This window comes from Gekko japonicus, unplaced genomic scaffold (assembly GCF_001447785.1).
Source record: "Gekko japonicus isolate JY-2015 unplaced genomic scaffold, Gekko_japonicus_V1.1 scaffold785, whole genome shotgun sequence".
In the NCBI taxonomy this organism is placed as follows: Eukaryota; Metazoa; Chordata; class Lepidosauria; order Squamata; family Gekkonidae; genus Gekko; species Gekko japonicus.
This window is the reverse complement of record NW_015160232.1, coordinates 698,063-723,205: the sequence shown is the minus strand read 5'-3', so window position 1 is coordinate 723,205 and position 25,143 is coordinate 698,063. Positions and strand designations below refer to the sequence as shown.

Sequence of the window (25,143 nt, the reverse complement as noted above, 5' to 3'; positions counted from 1 at the left end):
GATTTATAACAGTGGTGTATATATTATCTAACTCTTCAATAGCACTCATAAGACATACAAGGAACAATACAAAGATGCCAGCTATGTCCTTAGCAATATCTATTAGAAACAATAACAAAGTTAAAGGAATGGAGAGGAGTGAATGTGAGCATAAAAATAACTTTTCAGATGATAGCCACCCTTCCTGCAAATCCCTGATAATCCATAAAGGAAATTCAAGTGGAACTGAAAGCTTTTTTTTTTTTAAGTTTATTTATTTGGTTTTCAAAATAATATATACTTATAACATTTCTTTTGGATATAAACAAAAATATACACATAAGCTGGAAATACTTTTTCCCCCAAAAAATATAATCCAATAATTCTTATTTGAGTACCAGGATCAAGTATCAGCACATTAATACATAGATCTTTAGTTTACTTGTTTGTTCATGTTAGTTTTTACCACATCCATTCTGACAGTAATCATAGCACTTTGTCAAATGTAACCATCCAGAGCCAAAACATGTCCTTTCACAGCTAGGTTCTAACATAGCACAAATACTCAAATTAACCATAAGGTACCAAATCAATTAACAATATTTAAGTACAAGGATCAAGCATTAGCAAATTAATACATAATTCTTTAATTTTCTTGTTTTCTTGTTTGTTCATATTAGTTTTTACAATTTGCCACCTCCCTTCTAACAATAATTATGAGACATTGTCAAGTATGACCATCTAAAACCAACACATGTCTTTTCAGGGTTAAGTTCTAACAAAGCATACATACTCCAATTAACCATAAGGTACCTGTTTCCAATATAAGTATAAATTATCAATTTAATTTTTATAACTTTTAGATTTTCCAATTATTTTTTTAAATTTTTTAACATTTTAAATTTACTACTATATTTGCATCCAAACATTCTCTACTAAACTTTTATACCATTACAAAATCAATTGACTTTTCAGAGTGGTATCAGATTAATATCCACACCTCCTTTACCATATTTTCCTATCTTTAATCACTGCAAAACTAATACAGTACCCTCTTAACACCCCACTATATCATTCTACTTTTTATTTTTAATTAAAGTTTCCAAAGTCAGTATTTCCATTTAAACAGACATCCAAAGGAGGTAGACAAACAAAGAAAAGGATACAACTTGATTTTCTGCCTGTGGATCATCAGTCTGTTCTTCTGTAACAATCTGTCTAAATGTTTTTGATCTTTCCATGTGTGATAATCTCTTTCCAAGGTGTTCCTTTTCCTTCTCAACCAATCAAACGTCCATAAAGTATTCCATATGCCATCTCTCATTTTTGGCTTTCCTAATACATTTGCAAAAGCTTCTCATTATCTTCATAAATTGCTCTACTGTAATCTCTCCACTAGAGTGTTCTCGTTAATTTCCTCCTCCTCCTCTTCTACCATAGAAACCATTTTAATTGTCGTTTTAAATTGACTTTCAAGTTTTAACAGTCCTTCCATTCCAAGGAGATAAAAGGACAAACAAACCATTTTCTTTTAACTATTATCTCCCAATGTTCTCAAATATCCTTGCTCCTAAGGAGAAGCCAAAACATTCCCCGGAGAAAGATAAATAAACATCCACAAGCCTTTCATCTGCTCCAACACGCTCTCTGGCCGCTCTTCTTTTCCATTCTGCAAACTTATACTCCGGGCTCAAGCCATATTTTTATATAGATAGAGGTACTCACAGTTCCTTTTCTCATATTTCCTCCTTTTAGGTTGCTGTTATCTTTGTAGTCCACACAAGTTAAAATAAAAGACGGATGGCAGCGGCTATGTGAAACATAGAGAACCATGCTTCACTCCACAAGCTGCTCCTGCGTCGGGGCACATAGTGGACACCCCCACCCCGCCTTGCCAGTTGCGGGGGGGGGGGAGAATTAAAGCTCCCTGCTCCAGACTTCTCTCCAGGAAATCTGGCAGAGCTCCCCCGGCAACCGGGAGACTCTGAAGTGAGCAACAAGGGATTGGGGGGCTCAGAGCACGCTGAGAACCACCTGTCGCCACGCCGTTTCCTCCTGGAACTGAAAGCTTTGATTTTAAGAAGCCAGAGCCTTTATATATCAGGCTGGACAACTGAAAAATAAGGAATCACAATTCGCAGGAGTGAAAATAGCATGGAAATGTGTATGGGTTAACATTACAGTTGACTATCAAGATTTCTATAAGAATAATTTGGTATTCATAATAAACGAAGTTAAAAAAAAGAGAAGGTCTTGGGAGTGGAAAGAACGGGATCTTTTGGTATGGAAACATTTCTGTGGTCAAAATATTATGTAAAGAATGATGAGTAGCTCACAAAATGACAGATCCTGGTGATCTGTAGCACAGGTATGGGCATTCCACAATAATGTGAAGTGCCTACACACCTGGGCCAAGTTGTCAAGACACCGCCACAGATGTTTTTCTGATGAATACCGATGTTGGCTTCAGAACAGAGTAACCATCACCTGAGTAGCTCTTGGTAAGAGGAAGCGTTCTCAGACTTTTTCTTTGTTCTCATGTTATAAGTGTAAACAAACCTATGAAACAGGGCAGTTTTGAGCCAACTGCCAATAGCATAAATATGCTGTACCAGAGAACAGCCTGACAGCCATTCATGACCGCGCAACTGATTAGTTGCAGAACTTGTGCATACACACTGTTCGTCATTTTAACCACTCCTATTAGACAACTGTAGAGCTTTAGACAACTGTAGAGCTTTAGACAACTGTAGAGCTTTTGCCAGTAAGGACCTCTGTCTTAATGAAAATTTATACACTTTATTTATTTCTCAAACTAATTTGATCCTCCCTCCTGTGCCTTGAGAATTCATGCATAAAGCTCTTAAGCTAATAGCTCTGTGAGGTAAGAGTAAGGCCAGGATCCAAAAAGCCCCAAATGTACATGAAAAGCATTTCCGTATGTGGTATCTGCATGCATCCAATTCTCCCCGTCCACTGGTTGCATCTTCCTGTGCCACATGGTACACTTCTTCACAGCAACTGAGGGAAAGCATGGGGGACTGCATAAGGAAGGGGACAGGGTATGGAAAAGCTCTGGTAACATACTGAACAGACATGCAACCCTCCAGTTCCCAGCCAACAAATCCTAGTGTTTACCTGAAAATATGTAAGGCAGAATTAGCAAGTTTTCATACACACTTTATACAGTGAGCAGCTGCAGTATCTGTCAATGGGATCTTGCTGTGCAAACTCTCCCAAACAACTCTGCCCAGCCTGTAGAGCACTTTCACAACAGATTAAGTTATTTTGTGTGTTGACGCATGTTATGACAATGCTATTAAATGACTGCTTGTCCCAGTTGCTACATTAATAATTATGCTACACAAGAAGCAACTGTGATCCTATTAACGAAATGTTGATTTCTACGCAAGAGACTTAGCTTTGTCATGGATAAGCACATTTCCCACGGGAGAGAAAGGGGGGGGGAGAGTAAAAGTTTAAATGCTATATAATCCAATAAGCAATTGTGGGGTAGGGTTTATGACCTGCCCATATCCAACAGACCTGAACATTCACATTAAAGAAAAGAAAGCATCTTAGGTCCCGTTCACACGAGGGGATTTGGGCCAGTAGCGGGACGGTTCGGGGGCGGAGCAAATGGCCGCGATCACACCACAACATCTGGGAAGCGTAGTGCTTCCGTCCCCGAACTGGCCCATCCACGCGATAAACCGCTCCAAGTTGGAACCACCTACCGAGGTGGTTCATCCCAATGGTGCGCCGCAAACCGGGAGTCTGATCGCCGGCGCATCCTTGCGCCGGCGCGTCCCTGGCTCCTAGGCGAACTGCGCATGCTCCGACATGCGCAGTTCGGCTGGCTCGCCATCCGATCTATGTTTTCTCCCCGGCGTCTGATCGTGCCGGGGAGAAAGGCGGCGCGGCCAGGGGATCCGTGGGATCCCGCCGCGCCGTTTCAACTTTGGCGCGGCTTTTAAAAGCCACGCTTTTTGGCGGCTTTTCCCCTGCCGTGTGGCAGGGGCCATTGAAACCCTAATCTCAAACCATTTCCTTACTTGGTTCAATAGGCTGATTAGCTCATCTTTAAGATAGTCTGCCAATGTTGTTCAGCTGGAAAGAATGAATTTGTACCACTTTTGTAGCAGACAGAACAGAGACCACCAACAAGGTGTCTGGGAACACCAGGGTATCTGCCGCTGTATCTTCTGGGAGCTTCCTGAGACTTGGGGATAAAATCTGAAGGGTCTTCAATGGAAGAGGGGTAAAACAACCAGCTGACTGACTGGCTAGCAAAGCACTGAGCTAATTACCGCTGCTCTCCCTTGGCTGGTCACAGGCAGACACAGACTTAATGTCTCTGGGCTTGCAAACTCCATGCTGTGGGTATGCAGAGAAGAAACTGGAAATAAACAGTATCTCTTCCCCAGAGAGGCAGACTAGCCATTTAAATTACAGGACAATTTCCTGCTGGACTGCTATCCTGATGGGCTGATGACAGCCAGAAGCAAGCAGAGCTGAAGTCCCAGCAACTCTGCAAGCACCCCGGGGGCAGCTTGGGGTGCACCCTTCAGTGGCAATGATGACTGCTGTCAGCTAACCAACGGTCCTCTCCTGCATTGCTGACAGAGGCAATAAGTGAACAATCAGCTTGGTTTATTCCTTCCCCATCTTTTCTGCATTACCAACGCAAAGGGCTGGTCCTGGTTTTCTCCACTCCTTCTCCACTCCATTATGACAGCCATTTTATGACTGGGATTTTGATAGATGGCTGTGGGTGCAAAGTGCTTGCAGGATCAATAGAGGAGACCTTTGGTACAGAACATGCTACAAAGCTTTTTGTCCTCAAACTGTTTCAGTCAGCAAAACTTAATTCACTTACAAGTATTCAAGGACGAGTGTTCTTTCTCTCACACTCACTCAATGCTTCCACCTTTTTTTTAATTAAAAAAAGGAACATTATGGCTCAGCTTGCCATACATGGCTTTCCAGTTTCTTCATCTAGTATACCTGCTTCAGTAACAGTGTGGGACATGAAAGGTTGCAGTGACAAGAGGGAATCAGCAAAAAATCCTTTCCCATCCCTTTGTTGGGATCCAAGCCAAATGACACCACCCTGGTCATCAGGCCCGTAGCTACCGAGGGGCCTGCAGGGTCTGGGCCCCTAGCATTTCTTCTGGCCCCCCTCTCTCCCGGGCCAGTCCCAAATTGAATTAATGTGATTGACTTTGATTTAATTAGCTGAGCCCCCCCAGGCCCCCTCCCCCCAAAAATCCATAGCTATGGGGCTGCTTGTCATTCATATCAAGAGTTCTGCTTCGAATGAATAGCTGTTCCTTAAATGTTACTTCAACATCTGCATGACAAACATACTCTTGGACTTGTGCCACCATGCCTTTGGACAAACTGGCAACAGTTGACAGATAACATTATCAGCTGATCTGGTGTATATTAATTACAGCAAAATGAAACTGATCAAAAAAACCCCCACCAACATAAGGAGAGGCAACACTTCAAAAAGCAACTCAATAAAAATGTTCTCTGCTTCAATATTGACAATCTCCCTTCTGTACCATCGAACCTATACTGTTTGTTTGCACAGTCTCCTGATTTTATGCAAAATACATGGCGTACAAGCTAGGCAATACAATCTTTGTGTTTATCAGACTTTAATGTTCTAAAACACTGAACTTGAGCATAGAACATTTGGCTGTTGTTTTTTAACTCAGCAACTGTCAATGGAAAAGCACTCGGGGGGATTTGGCTCAGGGTATAAGAGGTCCAGATAAATAAGGGCGAGTCCAAGAAAAACAGAAAAAAAATAGAAGATGATTCTTGTTCTGGCTAAAAAGTTATCCTTAAAAATCTGTCACTTTTAAAAGCCACAATCTGACAACAGCTCTACACAAGCCAGTCTGCAAATAGTGACTTGGAGTCGCAATTTACATAATTATTTATGGGACATAGTAACGGCCTGACCGAAGCGGAAGATCACAAAGCATAATTTCACGTAGGCTGACAAGGAGTGGGATTCGCTATTGCTGGCTGTAGCAGCCCTAATAGCCCAGGCTAGTCTGATCTCATCAAAGCTTGTAAACTAAGCAGGGCTGGTACTTGGATGGGAGGCCACTGAGGAAGACTGGAGCTGCTATGCGGAGAAAGGCAATGGCAAAGAACCTCGGTTAATCTCTTGCCTTGAAAATCCCATGAGGTGGAACTTCATGGAGTTGCCATGAGTTGGTTGTGACTCGACGGCACACTTTACATTTTACCATGGCTGTCTTGTGCTTGTAACAGTGGGCCAGTGGCTAGAGGGTGTTAACAGCTCTGTCAGGGTGAAAAGTCTATCTCAGGGGTTCTACGTGCAAGGTAGAAAATGGGCCCTGGGCTAAGCAGTCACAATAAAAAGGGGACAGAGGACAGCAGATACGATCAAGTTACAAATGATGTGGCCAACGAAAACTGCCTCCCACTCTCACAACTTCAGAGCCACCTAATAAAATTGACTGGTAGATTCAGGGAAGATTAAATACTTCTCTACACATTGTATAATTAACATATGCAATCTGCTGGTGCACGTTCATTAGGCACTGTGTGACAGGTAAATAAAATTTCCAGCTGTGGATACAGTATGCTGTAAACATCAGTTACTCTAGGTTTTGGGGTGGAAAGGTGGCATAAAAATGTTTTAAACAAAATAAAATAAATAGGACAGGGAACAAGGAAGAACCCTCACGCCTTGTTTGTGGGCTTCCTGGGAGCTTCTGGCTGGTCCCTGCTGGAAACAAGATAATGGGCTTAGCAGATCTTTGGTCTGACCTAGCAGGGCTCTGATGTTCTTCTCATAGCTGGGGTGGGTAGGCAGGAGCCACAGCAAGGTAAGCTTTCAGCAATATACTTGAGGGAGCAACAGTCTCCATAACTGACATTCCTAGTAGTATATACATGCTAAATACAGCTAAGACAATCCCCAGCAGAAAAACTTATATGCACCAGAAGTGGCCTTGATGGGGAGGAACACAGATGGGCAGCTGGAGAATGTGCAGTCTCCTGCCCATTTAAATCCCAGTTTTAGCCAGCCTCCTCTGGTTCCTGTGCCTGACTGCCTGTACCTGATGCAGAAAACCCATTCAACCCAGGAGTTCCTAAATCAGTTCTTGTCCTGCCCTCTGCCCTGCGCCTCCTTCCTACCAAGAATAAGCATGGATAACATATTTTAACAAAAACTCCCAGAGACCAAGAGTTAGATCCACAGATTTCCATTCCGCTAATGGTGAAGCCTTCTTCCAGCACAAGGAGACTTTCTTAACAGTTCCACTAGAGGAAGGCACCCCTGTATTATGGGGAAGGCTCCAGTGTTAGTGGAGCACACCCAGGGAATCTAAACTTAAATACTGAACATTTAGTTCAACCTAAGTCCCAGATTTATCCTTCAGTCTGTGGGTTCTGTACCTCTTCATACAAGAAGGCCAGAAGCACAGTTGCCAGTTTTATGCAACAAAAGTGTTATAATAAAAAACAACAACAATCAGCAATAGACACAAAGGGCTGCCCCCCCCCCAAAGTAAGGAAACTGCTCCCCTTGGAGTTTTAAACTTCTCCCCATGGAACAGTGGGAATGGGGGTGAGCTGAGAAATTATATTACCTTAATATTTATATATATATATTTAAATGAGTGAAATGTTTAACAGAGCAAGGTTTTATTCCTCCAAATTCTAACAACTTTGTATCAAACTAAAACTGATAATTGTATAATACCAGACAAGTACTATTACACAATTGATAACTGTTTAGTACTAAACAACTATTAAGTACACTGCAGATACTTAAAACTCTCAAATCCTCTTCCTTGATTCAGATTCCTCCATCCTTCCCAGCATGTTAGTTAAACTAATTCAAATATATGAATGAAATAAAAAAAGAAGTTTATATGGAAGACTAGAGGCTTGTTTCAGTTCATGCAAATCTTCAGTTTTCTGAAGTCCATGAGAGATGAAAATGAAGTTCAGAATCAAAACTGTTACAAACTAAAAAAATGCTTGGAGCCCTTAGGGTATAAGTGTGCTGCTCCATCTATAGTAGGTATTATCTGTAGTTACTGAATAAAGATAATACTTCATACTGGGTTGGATTGATGGACTAAGTGAAGAGTATTTCTCAAAGAAGAGACAGAATCCTTAGATCCAACCAATGCATTTATGTTCTTGAAAGTAGTACAGAAAGTTTGGATTTAGTACAAACAATATTGCAATTGTACTTTCTGAAAGAAACTGAAAAGTTATACTGCAGTGACTTCCAAATTTCTGTAAGCTTCACTGCAACTTCAAACTAACTAGAACATAGGGACTGGGGGCTCTTCAAGGTATATAATGCTTAGCCTTAAGAGAGCAAGTTAGAGCCTCTCTGAGACCACCTTGAAAAAAGAAACATCTGTTTAATTAGCATTTTAGAACCATATTGGGGAGTTGAATTTTGTCCTCTTAGGTGCAGCTTTTGGTCTTTGGAGATGTATTTGAAGGTGCGACTCCTGAGTGCCCTTCTAAGCTTTCTTACCCAGTGAAATGGAACTCAAAAGGCATTTAAATGCCTTCTGAGCTATCCTTTCGCAAGTCCCATGATGCCCCCCAAGAATTCCACAGTGGGAGGGAGAGGGAAGCCTGAGGGCAAGCTATGGTGCCAGTCTCTCCTCAAAAATAAGGCTTACACACACAGAGAGAATAACCCCCACCAATAAGGTTTCTGGCATGGCTATTTGTGGAGCGGGGCCCCAAAATGCCCCACTGTAGCTATGGATTAACTTTCCAGATAGCGGGAATCCACTAGTTCACAAACTAAATCACCCTTGCCAGCCCCCTACCCCATTCAATCAAATGGATCTGAAGCAAAGGAAAAGACTGCAAGATCAAATTTAGAAGTGGGGAAAAAAATCCTCCTGAAAAAATGCAAGACCAGGAGAAACTTTGGTTGCTTGTGGCCTGTGTGTTTATTGACTTGAGGCTTAGCGATTCTGACATTGTGGTTATGGAGATCATGGCTAGGCTCCAAAGAACTATGAAACTAGAACCAAGAGCCCAAGGGGACTTTTGGTTTGTTTTTCTTGAACCGCAGCTTTCTAAGCCGAACAGTGAACTGGTTGAAGACAAGGAGTTGCAAAAGCAGTTTATGATGTGGGCTTGCTGGTTTAGCTGGCCAAAGTCTGAGGATTCTACCATGCAAGTGTCAACCAAAGTGACTGTTTGGATCCCAGTCTTAAAATCTAGTACTCTTAAAACTCAGGAAACAAAGCACTAGCATTTGGTATAAACCAATGCAATCGACACATGAATACCAAACTTTTTAAGAGCAGTTCAAAAGGACCTCAGTAAAAATCTTACTGTTGAAGCCATGTCATCTTGGATTTCACACAAGTCTGGCTCTATTCATGTGCAGAATACATTTTTAAAAGTGAATCGAGCTTGAACCCCCAACGCTTGGTTTTGCAACCTTAAAAGCAACAGCTGTTCAGATTTCCACACAGGATCCAGTGACTGCCTTATCGTAGAAAGGAAGTAATAGAATGCAATGTACTTGCTGGCCAAACATTACTGCAGAGAGAGAGAGGGATTTCTAAGTGGACTGAAGATACAGCCATTGGAGTCCATGTTGTTTGGTAAACAAGAACAAAGCCAAGAATGCAAAGTTAAAACTAACATAGACAAAATGTTGCATTTTAAAGTCACCACGCTGAGCAAACTCCGGAGGATGATGGAGGACAGGAGGGCCTGGCGTGATGTGGTCCATGGGGTCGCGAAGAGTCGGACTCGACTGTGCGACTGAACAACAACAACAACAAAGTCACCACATTTTAAACTCTAGCACTATAGAAGAATTATATAGGCAACTTACATATGCAAATAACATATTTTTGTTTTGTTTTATGGTGATTATATTTCTAGTGAAAATTTGTGATCTTTAGTATTGCTTTAGGTTAGACCTTTTGTGCTATGAAGAAGCAGGAAAGAAGAATATTCTAAATAAGCATAAATACAGGACAGCAAGAAGTTGCAGGGATTCTTTAAAAAGAGAAGTTCCATCCTTTTCGCTTGCATGCTCTGATACAAGACACGTGCCATTCAGGGCACAACAGGATTACCAGACACATAAAACCTAAATTCCCATATTTTGCAGACAAACCTGTCAGTCCACATCTCCATTAAAATTCAATTGTATGACTCAGCACCTCAACAAAGGGGTTTGAATGAACATGATGCCACTATTATGTCTTCATGGCACGTGGTGCTATGCTGGGAACAGGACTCATCAGGAAGAGCCACTGTGACACCATGCAATGCTTTTATGGAAAACAACCCGAGGCAGAGCTACCCTGGAAACAGCTCACCTGCACAAATCCAAAAAATAATTCAGATGACATGCAGTTTTTTGTAGGTGTGAGAAAGATTTGTAGCTATGTTTACACCTGTGAGGGGAGGACTATTTAGAGAACAAGAACACGTTAGTCAAGGGAATTCAAGAATTAATGCAGGACACAAAATTGCTAACAATATTTTGGGACTGATTGATCTTGTTGGAAACAGATGACCTGGGGAGAAGCAGGCTGAGAGATACACATAAAAGAGGGGAAAGGTATGGGGGATTAAATTCCAGTTTGCTCAGAGAGCAATGTCGCATCTCAAAGAGCAAACGCATAGGCCTTCAAAGATCAAACTGAGATGCATCTTCAAGAGTAAAGATGGTGGTTTATTAGTAGGCTGGGGAATACATAACACAGTTTCCTCTGTCATTTGAAATTTTACAAGTACAAGTAATACTGTACTCATGGTAGGGACAGCTCCCAGTCCAGGATCAACAACACAAACGCTATGAAATACCCTTTCAACTCCAGTTTAATTTCTATCAACACACACAGTGGTTGCTTAAATGCTGCCAGCAGATAGTTAAGACTAGGAAACTATCATATTGGTCTTCATTCTTCACTGTGAGGACATACAATCCTCTTGTTTATCACCAGTACCAAGGTAGTGGGTTATAGTTCCCTTTAAGAGTTGGGGAGAGGGGAGGGAGCTACTGCACAACATTTCTAGGAACCTTACTGTACAGAAGCGGTTGAGGAGGTCCTTGGCAGATTACTGCAGTATGTTGCTACACTAGGTCAGAGGTAAAAATAACTATTTCCTCGAATAGTTATTGCCTCTTGAACTTTGTATTGCAATAAGACAGCACTTGAACAATCAGAGTAAAAATAACACAGGGGATGCTGCCACCCAGGATCTCCTAAGCATACGACTAGAGAATTACACTGGCCCTTGACTTGCCAAATACTAACATGAGACTGTAAAAGAGAGATTCCTCAGCCCCAGGATATCAGAAACTGCTCTGATGAACTGTACACCTAAAAGTATTCAATCGCACTGATATTTAGAATTCCGTGGTGATTCTCACCTGAAATAAAACAGAGGGATGCCTCCCCACATCTTGCTTCTCCCCAAGTCATCTAATCTTTCTTTGCATATTTTAAGGTTATTTTCTAATTACATTTAAGCCACCTAGTTACTGCAGCTCTTGGGAAAGAAAGCACTTACAATGCTACAATTAAATTGGGGGGGGGGGGGAAGTCCTGTTGAAAAACATAACTGTTCTGGATACCCAAGAAGCAAACATATATGGCCCCCAGATAGTCATCTGAATCTGCACCACAACGTATTCAACCTGCTAAATTTCCAATGCAAGGAAAGGGACTTTGAATCTTTTTTTTTACCTCACCATTTTTTAATAATTTCAAAATCTTACACATTTACAAGTTATTCTACAACAGGAAATGAATTTAACACTCTTTGATAATAGTCTTCTACAAGTTGCCAATTCTATTCTGCTTCTACTTAATTTGTAAGTTATAATACTTAATTAATCCAACAGAAATTGGCAGGCCTAAATTAATATTTCTGCCTCTCAAAATTACTCCAGTACAAATGCACTTATAAACTCTATCTCCCATAATTTCCCTTTGGATCTCCTTATGTTTATAACCATTGATTCTATATATATTTCGTTTCTAAATCATTGTGATAAGATGAATTACAATAAAGTAAGATAGAAAGGAAGTTACAAAAAAGAAATATATTCCTCTGTTTCTTTACTCTGCTCTCTTAAGATTTTTTACTAAATTCTGTTCTTCCTCTTAGCTGGAGCTTTTCTAATCGGCGTTCCCTCACCTGGGACTCCAGAACAATTCTGGAGAAGACTCTCACTGAGAGTCTTGTCCATGGGGGAGGTGTGGGGGGGTATCCCAATAGCCCTACCTGCATGCTCCTCTACCTGCGTGCTCCTCTACACTTTATGTTCCAGGCTACTTTACTTAGGGGAAAATATATAAGGCAAAAGGGGAAAGAGAGAAAAAAAGTAGCTCTGTAGCTGCAATCTCCTCCGGTGTAGGTCTTTGCAATCTTCTGGTGCGTTCCTCTTCTTTTGGTTACCAGTTCATGGACTCCTAACCTGAGTCCAATTCCAGCGCCTTCAGAAGCTCTTCAGCGGATGTTATATCATGGGTTGTGAATATTCTTCCTTGGTGTGTGACCGATATATGTCCAAGTGGAAGCCAACGATACCTGAAGTTCTTCTCTGCAAGCTTTTGTGCAACTGGGCGCATATTTTTCCTGGCATTTAGTATTTCAAAAGGAATATCTGGGTACAGCCGGACTAGAGTGTCCTCAAGCTTCAGACCTCTGTTCTTCCTGGACTTTGAATCTTAATGAGAGAAAAAAACTGCCTAGGTTTTCCTTGTAGATGAGGATCAGAAAACAACCTTAGCAGTTGCTAAAAATTTAGCTGCAGTGACTGCCTCTATAGAGGGTTGGGTCTCAATCTGTTCAAAACCTTTGAGTCAAAAGAACAGTAAGATTAAAAACAAAATTCAACCTGCTTACAGATGCTACTATAGGTTCACATTAAAAAAAAAGCTCTGCAGTAGATTGAAAGGGGACTTTCTGCATGCAGAAGAAGTACCTTTCAGGGAAAGGCTGTTTTACACTTCACACTAGAATACAGAACAATGCACATGAAATAGGGTTGCCAGGTCCCTCATGGCAACTGGCAGGAGATTGGGGGGGTATTATGAGGCGAAAGAGAAAGGCCCAGGCCTCGTTGCCAGCATTGCATAGGAAGTGACGTCATCACGCAAGCGACATCCAGGCAATACTCTGGTATTTGGGCAACAATTCTATGGCAAAACTGGCTTCTACCATAGAGTTTTTGCCCAAATACCAGAGCGTCACCCAGATGTCGCTGGTGCAACACTGACCACCCTAACTTGAAAAGTGAAGCTAAATCCAAAGACATACTTCTGCTTCCACTAATACAGTGCTGCAAGCATTTGCCAAACTATACCAGTGGCAATTTCCCCTCTAGCCATGGTTCTTTAGACCCAACCCAAACTAGATTCATGATTTACGGAGATATATACAAAATAAGGATATGCAGCTTCATCTTGGCTGGCTCTTTTCTGTCATGCCTCAGATAGCATTGCTTTCCATTCATAAAGGTCGAACAAATAACAAAAGCAGATCTGATGGTCTGCGTTTACTTCATCCATACCAACCACTTGTCTGTAGTGGGGAAGTCAGCCTAAGGATAAACGTATGCTGAATGTATACAAGGTACAGTCCTTTCACAATTCTGTACCACATCAGATGTCACATGGCATAGGCATTCGCCTGGTTAAAAATGCTCACTTGCAAACATCACATACTTCCATTCAGTGATACGGGGCAGAAAATCTCCCAGTGCTATGTTTCTCCATGGAAAAATATCTACCCTACATATGTAAATATACTCTATCTACAGTTGTCAGGGCTATTATGCTGTGAATCAATCATGATTGATGGGTTATATGTGGGATATGGAACATGGACAAACTCCAGTTCTTGCACATAGTCCAGGCTTGTACATGGTGCATTTGCCTCCTCTTGCTAAAATTATTTCAATTTTGCTAGCATTGTTTAAGTATTTACATTATAAATCAAAACAAGAAGAATTTCCAGAAGGGTTATTTTATTTGATAATGTTCTTCTGAACAAATGAATTTGCTAGTTTAGAAAGGAAGAATGAAGTCACAGGCTTCCACAATAGGAAAAACAGGCTATACGGGTAGAAAAGTTTGAGAGTATGGACTCAATGGATCATGCACTCATTGCATCCAAGCTTATTAGTCTGACTAATTTAACGTCCCAATGGGCTGAGCTAATCTTACAAAAGATGCTTGCAAGTCACACACTAAGCTGACAGGCCTGGATCAATTAATAACTGGCAGCACTGGTTGCATGACTGGCTAGTCTATGGAACTGCAGACTCAAGAGGTCATGTGACAGTGACTAAGCAGCAGAGTGATACAACATGACATTACACAAGGGTCAAGTGATACCCGTACTACCCAGTACAGTACTACTTGTACTACACAGGCCTCTTTGCTGATTAATTTCCCAGAACAAATTTAAAAGGTACCAAACTGTGTTTATATGCCAGCACCCAAAGCAATCATTTTGACCTGGTATAGCACAGTGCAGGGGTCCTCAACCTTTTTGAGCCTGTGGGCACATTTGGTATTCTGACACCGCATGGTGGGAACAGCCACAAAATGGCTGCCATGGCCTATCTTCACTCACACAGTGAAGATCTTTGTGCTGTGGTGGCAGCTGCTGCCAAAGTAACATCTTTAAAAATCTGCACAGCCAATCAAATCTCCAACGGCTAATCGGAAGCCTTACTCAGCAAAAGCTCCACCTGGCTCTGCCCATTTCCTAAAAAAACCAACACTTGGTGGGCACCAGGAAAAATGTTGGCACGCACGGACACCAAGCTGGGGGATCCCTGGCATAGTAGCTAAGAGTTTAAGCTATCTGCCAGGAGGCCCATTCCAAATGTTGTCGCATCAGCTGGCTTAAGGCAAGATGTAATCTCCAAGAAAAGGTGTTGCAAAGGAGAATAAAAATGCTTGTAAATTGTAGGGTTACATATAAAGAGAGAGAGAGAAATGGGTGCAGTGGGAGGATATATATCGTGAGAAGCTTGTGTACATGTGTTCTGAGATCAGATAGAAAGGATCAGAGGAACCATGATAAGAAATGTTTATTGAGGTGGACTGTTTAGTGACGGGAACAGAAAGTGTAAGAAGCGGGTACATATGATGTTTACCAAGGCCACAGCAGGTCAGAAAGTAGTGGAATACAAGAGCTGCTAAGCTGCACAAAGGCATTGGCTTGCATATGTAAGAAGGAAGAAATTCTTCCGCGCACCACATATACAGGGGAAACGTGACAATGAAATTACACAAAACTCTGGTGCGTGGAGGGGCAACACATGCAACAGCAAGAAGGTGGTATTAGATGGGGGACAGCAGAAGTAGTGTACTTTTTATCTGTTTTAAATTACTTACACCACACCTTTCCCATAATTCAAGATGGTTTACAAATCCAAATTTTTACAATACTATGTGGAGCAAGGGGGAACAACTGGAGGGGTACCAAGTGGACAGCATACATAGGATGAAGGCAACTGCTAGGTCTAGAGACAAAAGAGGGAGGAAGGGAGTCATCAAGAGGGCTGAGCAGTGTTCCCTCTAAGCTGAATTAGTGTGAGCAGGGGTAGTTTCGTAGAAAAAGAGCTAGGGGAACTCATTAGCATGACTCATTAGCATATGCCACACCCCCTGACATCAGGGGCTCGGCGGTGGACCTGCAAGGCCGGCGGGAGTGCAAGGAAGCCCCGCGAAGGCCCTCCCTGGCCCAGGCAGGCAGGGGTGGGGAGAGGCGGGGAGGAAGCAACTTACCCTCCCTCTTCTCCTGCCTCCTCCTGGCTGAATGAGGGCCGGAAGCGGGGCGGCCGGAAGCAGGGGGGGCTTCATCGTGTGCTCCGCCCCCGGTACCTCACCCAGGGGAACTGCGATCCCCCGCAATCCCCCCCCGAAATGACCTCTGAGTGTGAGCTAGCTCACAGTTTCTTAGCTTCTGGCTCACACACTTTTTGTCTTAGCTCAGGAAGGATGGCTCCAGAGCAAACTAATCTATGCAGTAGCCAAATACCTCACTCACAACTTTAATGCCAGTAGCTCAAAAAGTAGAATTTTTGCTCACAAGACTCCACAGCTTAGAGGGAGCATTGGAGCTGAGGTATCTACTGTGGCACTTGGAGGCAAAGGAGCGCTCATCAGAATTGGGTCACCTCAAAAACCTTGTTTGTGAGTGATTGTAAAAATGCTAAAAGTAAAATAAAAATGTCATGAGGTTACCTATTATGCAAAGAAAGGAAAAGTCTTGATGCACTGTAATAACCCAGGGTGAAAGAAACACATTAGAACTTTTTGTGATAAGACTCTTATGGGGAAAACAGCATAATTTGCCTTAGTCAGCACAATATATTGTGTGGGAACATTAATCTTTATATACCAGACATCATATGAATTACTATTGAGAGAATCCACACCCAAGCATATATTGGAAGAACGGCAGATGGAGATGTTATCATTTAGCCTCCAAACATCTTTCAACAAGTAGCATCATAACAAAGAAGAGAACACTTTGGAGCACAAGCGGAATATATTTCCCTGACAACTGGGAACCCACATCAGGAATCAAGGCTTTCAAGTCAAAGAATATGGCTAAGAGCTCTTCTTTAGGACATATTGTACATCAGAAGTACACAAACTGTACAAACACTGGCTGTTTTTGTTCTTGTTGTTCAGTCACACAGTCGAGTCTGACTCTTACGCTAACATAATAGCCACATCCACCCAGCAATAATTCGTAAATGTATTTTCTATAGCCAATACCAAATGTTGTGTGGATGCAGACATAAAATACAGAACAGCACAAGTTTGTATAGAGAAAAGATTGATAGAGGCCAGAATGGCTTTGGAACCCAGATCATAAGCAGTGTTTATGAAATAGGCTAGTTAATATGACAATTATTATGTGGTCAGAAAAATGTATGCAACCACTAGAAAGGTCTTTCCTACTCTGTGCCTAGAAAGGGGACAAGAATTGGCATCTAGAGTTAATGCCAAACTCATGCATATGACAGAGTTGACTTCAGTTCTTGCTAAATCTCTGTAAAGCAGGAAAAGAGGAAGGGGAGACCTTGAAGCACAACAGAGATAGGCCGTAATGAACCTTGCTCTCATCCGGCCACTGGTCCCCTTCCTCAAACCACCTCTGCCCATCTCTTCCAGTGAAGCACCAAGACCAGGAATAACCTCAACTGCAAGAAAAACAGCTGGGAGAAGCAATCTGAGAAGGTGGGAAAGTGATATATAAACGGCAAAAGAGTTCAACACCCCCCTCCATATTTTTATGCCTCCCATTTTATACCAATTCAGCTCCATCTAGTTCGGAAAACTGGAGAGAACATGTAGGGACAATACATGTAGCAAAAAATATGCAAGTGCAAAAAAAGTTATATACACCGGTAGACTGACGAGTAGAATACAGAGAACACTGGGGGGCGGGGGGGGGGGGGGCAGCTGGAGATATACCCAACAAATATGCATAGGATGAAGGCAATCACTAGGTGCAGCCAAAGTTAAAAGGCACATCAGTGCAGTTCTAGACACACACGCACACAAAATACTTACACTGAGCCACTTCAAAAACTTTATGGAATGTTTTAAAAATGTCAATGGAAGTTTTAAAAAAATGCTTAAAGTAACCATTAGGCACTTAACTATTGCCCAAAGGAAAGCAAAGTACTGGAGCATTTTAAAATCCAGGGCCAAAGGAAAACATGAAAAACGTTTCTGGAAACAGAATGTCCTGTAAGAGGTACCTATTTATTTATTTATATTATTGATGTATAAACCGCCCACTCCCTGCGTACACAGGGCGATGCACAGCTAAAGTTAAAGTCAAACACCCCAAGTTAAAATTCATAAGATTCAATAAATCGTTGCACACGCGAGATGCTTCACATGCACCCTCAGACATTCGTGTTCAACATCCGGAGCGCTTGTCCGGGAAGCCGCATCCCCGCTGGGTGGCAAACTTGGGTCCGCTTCTGAACAAGGTGAGGCAGGGACACGGCAGACACACCAACGCGCGGCACGGGCCAGGCAGGCGCTGGCAGGGGTTGCGGCGACCGCGGAAGAGCCTCTGGGAACCCCTGACGCGGAGGACCCCCTCCCTCTCTCCCCAGAAGGCAGCCTCCGCGGGCACCTGAGAGCCCCGGGCAGGAGCACATCAGGCGAGAGGGCGGCAGGGAGGGGAGCCCCCAAGGCGAGAGACGAGACGCCTTCCTCCTCGGACTTACCCTTCCCTGGGAGGCGCCAGGCTCTCTTCCTCGGCCATGGCGACAGCGCTGTGCTCGAGGGACGGCGGCGGGACAGCGGCAAAGGAAAAGGCGACCGCGGCGACTGCCCCACCGCCGGCCATCACGGGACTCGCCCCAGGAGCAGTCGCGTCAGTGCGTCCGCCCCGCCTCACCATAGAGAGGGCGTGGCGGTTAGAGCGACTGCTGGGACTCGCTCGGGAGCCTGACGCTGGGGACTCGGGCCCGCGCGCCGCTGTCGGGCCCGGCCGCTAGAAAGACCCGTCTCTCTGGTGACGTCATCATTCCTAGGGTTTTTTAAAAAAAAACATTAACAGATTGACGAACGCATGCGTCATAAACCTGGATGGGTGCCAAGAAGGCACGCTGCTGCTGTTGAAATCGTTTTTATACTCCGTACTTGAGCCGGCCTCCTGTTGACTGGACTCTCTGTGTTAATGTTATCTAGTCTGACTGGCTGCAGCTCTCCAGGTGTGTGTGTGTGTGTGTGTGGCAAGAACTTGTCTTTCATATCGCTTGATCCTTTACAGCAGGGATTGAGCCTGGGACATTCCGGCACACAGAAGGAATAGTCCCTCCACAAACTGATTAGTTTTTGCTCCCGTGGCAAAGCCGTACTTTAACTCAGAAATAAGACTCCCCGGAAGTTCAGTGATATTTACTCCCATGTAAATGCACTGGCATTGTATGGCTGCGAGAGTTGGACTATAAGGAAGGCCGAGCGCCGAAGAATAGATTCTTTTGAACTATGGTGTTGGAGAAGACTCTTGAGAGTCCCTTGGACTGCAAGAAGATCAAATCAGTCAATCCTAAAAGAAATCAACCCTGACTGTTCCCTGGAATGCCAGATAATGAAACTGAAGCTCAAATACTTTGGCCACCAAATGAGAAGGGAGCACTCACTGGAGAAGACCCTGATGCTGGGAAAGATTGAAGGTCAAAGAAGACGGGGACGGCAAAGGATGAGATGGTTAGACAGTGTCATCGGCGCAACGAACATGAAATTGAGCCAACTTCAGAGGACAGCGGAAGACAGGAGGGCCTGGCGGGAGCTGGTCCATAGGGTCGCGAACAGTCGGACTCGCTTGTGCGACTGAACAACAACAAATGCACTGGATGTAAGCCTTACAATTAGGGTTCAGGGCAGAGCCACTGCTTTTAGTAATTGTATTATAGGCATAAAACTCAACATGTGAATTGTTTTGAAAAACTGACTCTCCATGCTAAAAGAAGATTTCAAATAATGATTTCTGAGTGTTAGATAGCCCTAAAAAGCACATAACCTCTAATCCTAAAAGGTGATAAGCATATATTTGCGGAGAATGAGAAGTAATGGAAACTTTTGTGTTCACTGGCTGGCAGGAGGATTTAGCTCAGTTCCTCTAGGTTCTGAAACAGAAAGCAAGGGACACAAAAATCATATTTGGACGTTAACATGTTACTGCTCCACTGTTTTGACAGCATACCTGTGCAATTGCACACAACAACATCTTGGGAAGTGTCCCACAGTCATTGGCAACCTGTTCTGCTCCACCACAGAAGCGGAGTTAAAAGACACCAGGGAAAATCCGGTAGTAAATGGGTTGCGATGGGCCATGGATGGACTTTCCCGTCTGATTGCTCTGATTCCCGTCTCATGCCGTCGATATGGTCTGATCAGGCCATCCTGACTCCATGCCATTGTCCCCCCTCTTCGCAGTATGCGTATTACCGCAAACCCCATAGGGAGCCCTCAGTGCGGAGGTGCAATTAATTGATTCCTTGTTTATGCACAAGGGAAACAAACAGCACAAAAAACCCCCACACGACTCACCTGCTGTTGTGTCTGATCACATACTGATGGGCTTCACCCGCAGCTTCAAAGGGAGGTGTGATCTTGCAGCTCAGGTCAAATTCCTCCAGAGGAAATAGCCTCGGCCCCCCCCCCCCCATTTTATTTGGTGTGTGTGACCGCACCCTATGGCTAATTTTATATTTATGACACATGTAGACAGCTACTGAATTAGACAATCAAGAATTATGCGTAATATCTGTAATATCTAATGTTGCCATCTGCCTGGAGGAAAAATGTCCTAACTTTTTTTAATAGAGACTTAATGGGATGCTATTCACCCAGTTACAGTTTTGATACATTAAGGCTGCGGTCACACTGGAGGCTTGCCAGTGCCACAATCTGGGCGTGCCTCTAATAGGACCGTGTCAGCTAGCTGCCATTGTCATTCCGGTTCCTGTGTAGTTTCCTTCAGCCCTCCCCCCTCCTTCTTTCCTCCTTCAGTATGTTATGTTATGTAGTCGGCTGAACTTGCCAAGGTCGTGCAGCTGGGTGTAGGGGGAGAGCTTTGCCTAGAATGTTTTGGGTATCTTGCATGTGAACTGAACCTGTGTTGACATTTCAGAACGGTTGCGTTCCCATGCATTGGGCGCGAACTGTATGGTCTATTCCCGCCAGCGGGAATTGGACCCATTGGTCCTTCCCTGGTTCAAATGTCTTTATTATGTCTGCCCTGGTTACCTGTAGTTATTCCTAACAATGTCCTGTTCTGGTTACACCAATGCTTTGAAATAAACCTTACTTGCTTTGCAACGTGGAGTTGTTTTTTATGCTTGGAACCCAACAGACCGGTTTAAACTGTTGTGGGAAAGGGTGATCAGACAGCACTCCTTGAAGTGCACTGGTCCTGCTCTGCAGCATCCACATTACCACTTTGCATGCACGTATGCACTTATGTGCACAGCCGTCAGGGCCGGCCCGAGGTGTCCTGCGCTCTACACGAGCGCAGATGCCAACCTCCCGGCGGGGCCTGAAGACCATCCTGGTGAAGTCGTTGGGCGCTCCATGCTGTAGCCACCCCTCGATCTGTCCTAGCCGCTCGGCCAGGAAGCCTGGCGAGCCTGGGCTGACTGGACTGAGCCACAAGAAGCGGCAAGGGGACCCAGGAAGAGATTGGCGCACTTTCGCTTTCCGCCCTGGTCCGGCTGCCTGCCCCAGAGAGGCACACTGGAAGGGAGAAGCGCGCCAGTCTCGGGCCCTACACCAGGCAGGCAGGTGTGGGCTCGAAAGCGCATGTGCTAGGGGGCGGCGGGGGGGCATGGGGCTGGTGCTGGCGGCGAGCGAGGGCCCGGGGGTGGAGGCGCAGCCTCCTTCTGGACAGCGCAGGAGGAGCAGCAGGAGCGGCGTGGCCAGGAGCATCTCCCACGCAGTTCTGTAGAAAATTCATTGTGAAGACCTTGGGTTCTGTTATTAGAGCGTCAACATGGGATGTTTCCTTCAACACTTGGTTAGATAAGAATTCTGATCACTACACGCTCAGACAAAGCAATTCTTGTGAAACAAATTTGTTTATATTGCGCAGTATTCATTGCGTGTGAGCGATAATAGAAAATAATTTTCTACAGAATTACTACAGTAAATGATTTTGCACACATATCTTTATTGACTCGTTGTTATTTTTGTCACGGATGTTTTGTTTGGATTTCCACCACCATCTTGAGATTGGCAGCCGCACCCAAGTTTGTAGAAACATCTGAAATATATACTTTGGCTTTGACTCCCAAGGGATGGAGCCTGGGACTGCTGTGTCTTTCAGCATCCTTTAGTGGCAGGCTGCAGAAAAAGCCTCAGTCGCTGGGAAGAGGAAAGTTCTGGCTCACCATGTTCCCTCGCTCCTTGCTCCACACCTTTTCTCTCACTGCAGAGGTCTTCCCTGTGCTCCTTGGCTATCCTGCCTTTTACAATATTTTGTGCGGGTGGGGCAGCCCTTGGCTCATGAAAAAAGGGTGTGGTCCTGCAGGGTGCCTGCCTGGGAGCTTCTGCCAGCCCAGGTAAGTTCAGGAGTGAGGCCTCTCTGACCCTGGACAATATATAAGAAATATACATTGGGGGATTAAAACTCCCCAAAATAATAGAAACAACACCTGTAGGTTTAAGAAAAGAATGCCCTTAGCTCTCAGGTGCCATTTTGTAACTTGCTAGGCAACCCCAACAATATTGGAACAAAGTATGAGTCCAGTGGCACCTTTAAGACCAACAAAGATGTATTCAAAGTATAAGCTTTCATGTGCAAGCACACTTCCCCAGGCCCCACCTGGAGGCTGGCATCCTGTGTGAACCAGGAGCTTCTCTCTTGATTCTCCTGCAGGGGCTCCAGGCCTCAAGTTGGCAAGGAGCAGCTTATTTAGGCCCTGGTCACACGGCGCATTAGGCACGCTAGAGAGACGGAAGACAGGCGGATTTTCCGGGCGCGATCTCACCGCCACATCTGGGAAGCGTAGAGCTCCCGTGGCGCACCCGAGGCTTCCCGCCGCAGGTGCGGGGTAAAAAACTAGTACCTTGGAGGTACTAGTTTCCAGAAGCCGCGGGGCAAGGGCGGGCGTCTGATCGTGTTTCCAGTGGTAGTTCCGCCTGCCCATGTCCCCTCGCAAAAAGGGGTTTTTTTTTCCAAGTGTCCACGGATGCGCACAAGCACCCAACAGAGCATGCACACATTTCAGTTTAAAAAACCCCCACAACCCCGTTTGCCGCCCCACTCGGCTTCTTTGCCGTGCCCTGTGATCGGCACCTCCCCCCTAACCACGGGAGTTCGACGGGACCTCAATCTGACGCCTGATTGTGCAGTTGCGCGTTACGTTTGCTCCGGGGCAAACAGCCACGCCTCCCCCCCCCCGCATTTTCCTGCCCGTGTGGCCGAGGCCTACCTTTGGCAGGACTCAAAGCACTCTGCTCTTTAAAGGCTCACCTCTTCAGTCTCCCGTTCGGCTCTGAGAAAGGGGAGGGAGTCTCCCATTAGCAACACTGCTCCACACTTCAGCTTTTGGGAAGCCCAACAAAGTTTATTAAAGATGATTAAAAAATAACAAATTGCTTCATGGTGACAGCGAACAGACAAAACGTACCAGCATCAACAAGGTTTCAAGCTCTCAGACCCACATGATCTGACCGGTGAGTGAGTTCTAAAGAAAGGTGATATTAAACAACCTGCCAGCCAATCAAGGCCAAATAGCTAATTATTACTTGCAGGCGTAGAGCTCTTAAAGAAAAAAAAAACCCAAGGCCTTCAACTGAAATAGTTCACAGGGCTCAAGCTGAAACAACTTAGAGTCTCTTAGTTCAAATTAATCATCTGAAAATAAAAACCCATGCTGCTTCCATACACATCCCTACCCCCCCCCATGTCCCATCTCCAAAGCTCCCACCAGCTGTGCCTGTCAGCTCCAGGTCTTGGTGATTCTGGGGCCCTCGGCAAAAACCCACGATGGGTCCAGGAATCACTGCTACCTGCTGCTGGACTGCCCCCCCCTCCTGCTGGAGCTACCTTCCACTACTGGGGTCCAAGGAAGGGGTGGCCCTTGCCCCGTGTGAGGTGGGTGGGAGCTGCTGCGTCTTCCAGAAGCTGGCTGCCCAAGCCCCAGATGAGACAGGCACAAGTGGCAGCTGCCAAAAAGAAGAAGAAGAGATTGGATTCATACTCCACCCTTCACTACCCGAAGACGTCTCAGAGCGGCTTACAATCTCCTTTTCCTTCCCGTCCCCACAACAGACACTTTGTGAGGTAGGTGGGGCTGAGAGAGCTCTGCCGAGAATTGCCCTTGAGAGAACAGCTCTGAAAGAACTGTGACTGACCCAAGGTCACCCAGCTGGCTACATGTGGAGAAGTGGGGAATCAAACCCAGTTCTCCCAGATTAGTGTCCGTGCTCCTAACCACTACACCAAACTGGCTTTCAAGCAAGCTATAGCTCTCTGTCATGAGGTGAGGCCATGGTAGTCAGAGGTTCCCCCAGTGTGGGGCCAGGGGCAGCTGCTCCTGTTGCTCGTTGGTTAAGGCCTTCCCTGCCAAGTCACAGAGAAGAGCCAGCTGGCTTTACTGTGCTCCCAAGCCATTGGAGTCTGTTTCTGCTGCAGCCATATAAGGGCAAGCCACTCCTTGCATTATACCACTCTCCCTCTCCTATAGATAGGCAGTGGTGGAGAGCGGTATAGAGATATTAAATTTGATAGCAGAATTAATTAGGACCAGTGGGACATGTTTAAATGCAAAAACCCGTTACAGTTCTGCAGGGCCTGTAAGACGGAGCTCTTCCGCCAGGCTTTTGAATAGGAGCCGCCGCCACCACCACCACCAACGGGCGACTGCGAGCAGTACCACTGGGTAGGGTCGACCGGCCACTTTGAACACCGTGGCCCACAGCATCCCCCTCCTTGGCCCCATGTGATGTGCAAGGGGGAGCGAGTATGTTAGTCGCGACAAATCCTGGGGAGTACCCACTGTGTTTTAACTGTTTTAACTATATTTATTGCACTGAGTGCCTTACTTGTTTTAACTGTGGTGTTGTATTACACCTCGTGTTGTAAGCCGCCCTGAGCCCGCGAGCGGGGAGGGCGGGATATAAATGAAATGAAATAAAATAAATAAATAAATAAATAAACCCGAAAAATTGCAGGATAGTCGTTTGGTGAAACTGAGGAAGTGAATGATTCAAAGCTCCCTCTGTGCATGCAACATTGTGCAAACTTTCCCTTCCTCTCCATTACCTCAGCTAAAACTCCAGTTATCTTCCAGACTTTGTGGATTACAGCATTCTTCTCTCTGGCCTCCCCTTATCACGCCTGGACTCCTTTCACCGCTATCTCTGGTTAACTACTCCCCCTCCTCACTCAATCCAGATGATGTGATCTATGCTGGCTTCCCATTCCCTGCCTACTCTGGCATAAATTCCTTGCTGCTGCCTGGAAACGTCTCCTGAGGCTTGGCCCCACCCTATTCTCCTCCCTTTATGTCTTGACCTATCACCCACTGATGACCTTTGCTCCTCCAGCTCTACCATCTTCAGCTGCCCAAAGGTCTCCTGCTCTCTTCCAACT

General features: G+C 44.7%; 1 protein-coding gene across 1 annotated transcript in view; it reads right to left on the bottom strand.

The window, feature by feature from the left end:
* Positions 1-18,426, bottom strand: part of ABHD5 (abhydrolase domain containing 5) — a 32,790-nt gene extending 14,364 nt beyond the window's left edge. Inside the window, exon 1 of the mRNA XM_015412466.1 lies at positions 18,266-18,426. Within this exon, the coding sequence (XP_015267952.1) occupies positions 18,266-18,387 (122 nt within the window). The 5' untranslated portion in view covers positions 18,388-18,426. The remainder of the gene's footprint in view (positions 1-18,265) is intronic.
* Between the last annotated feature and the right edge of the window lie 6,717 nt (positions 18,427-25,143).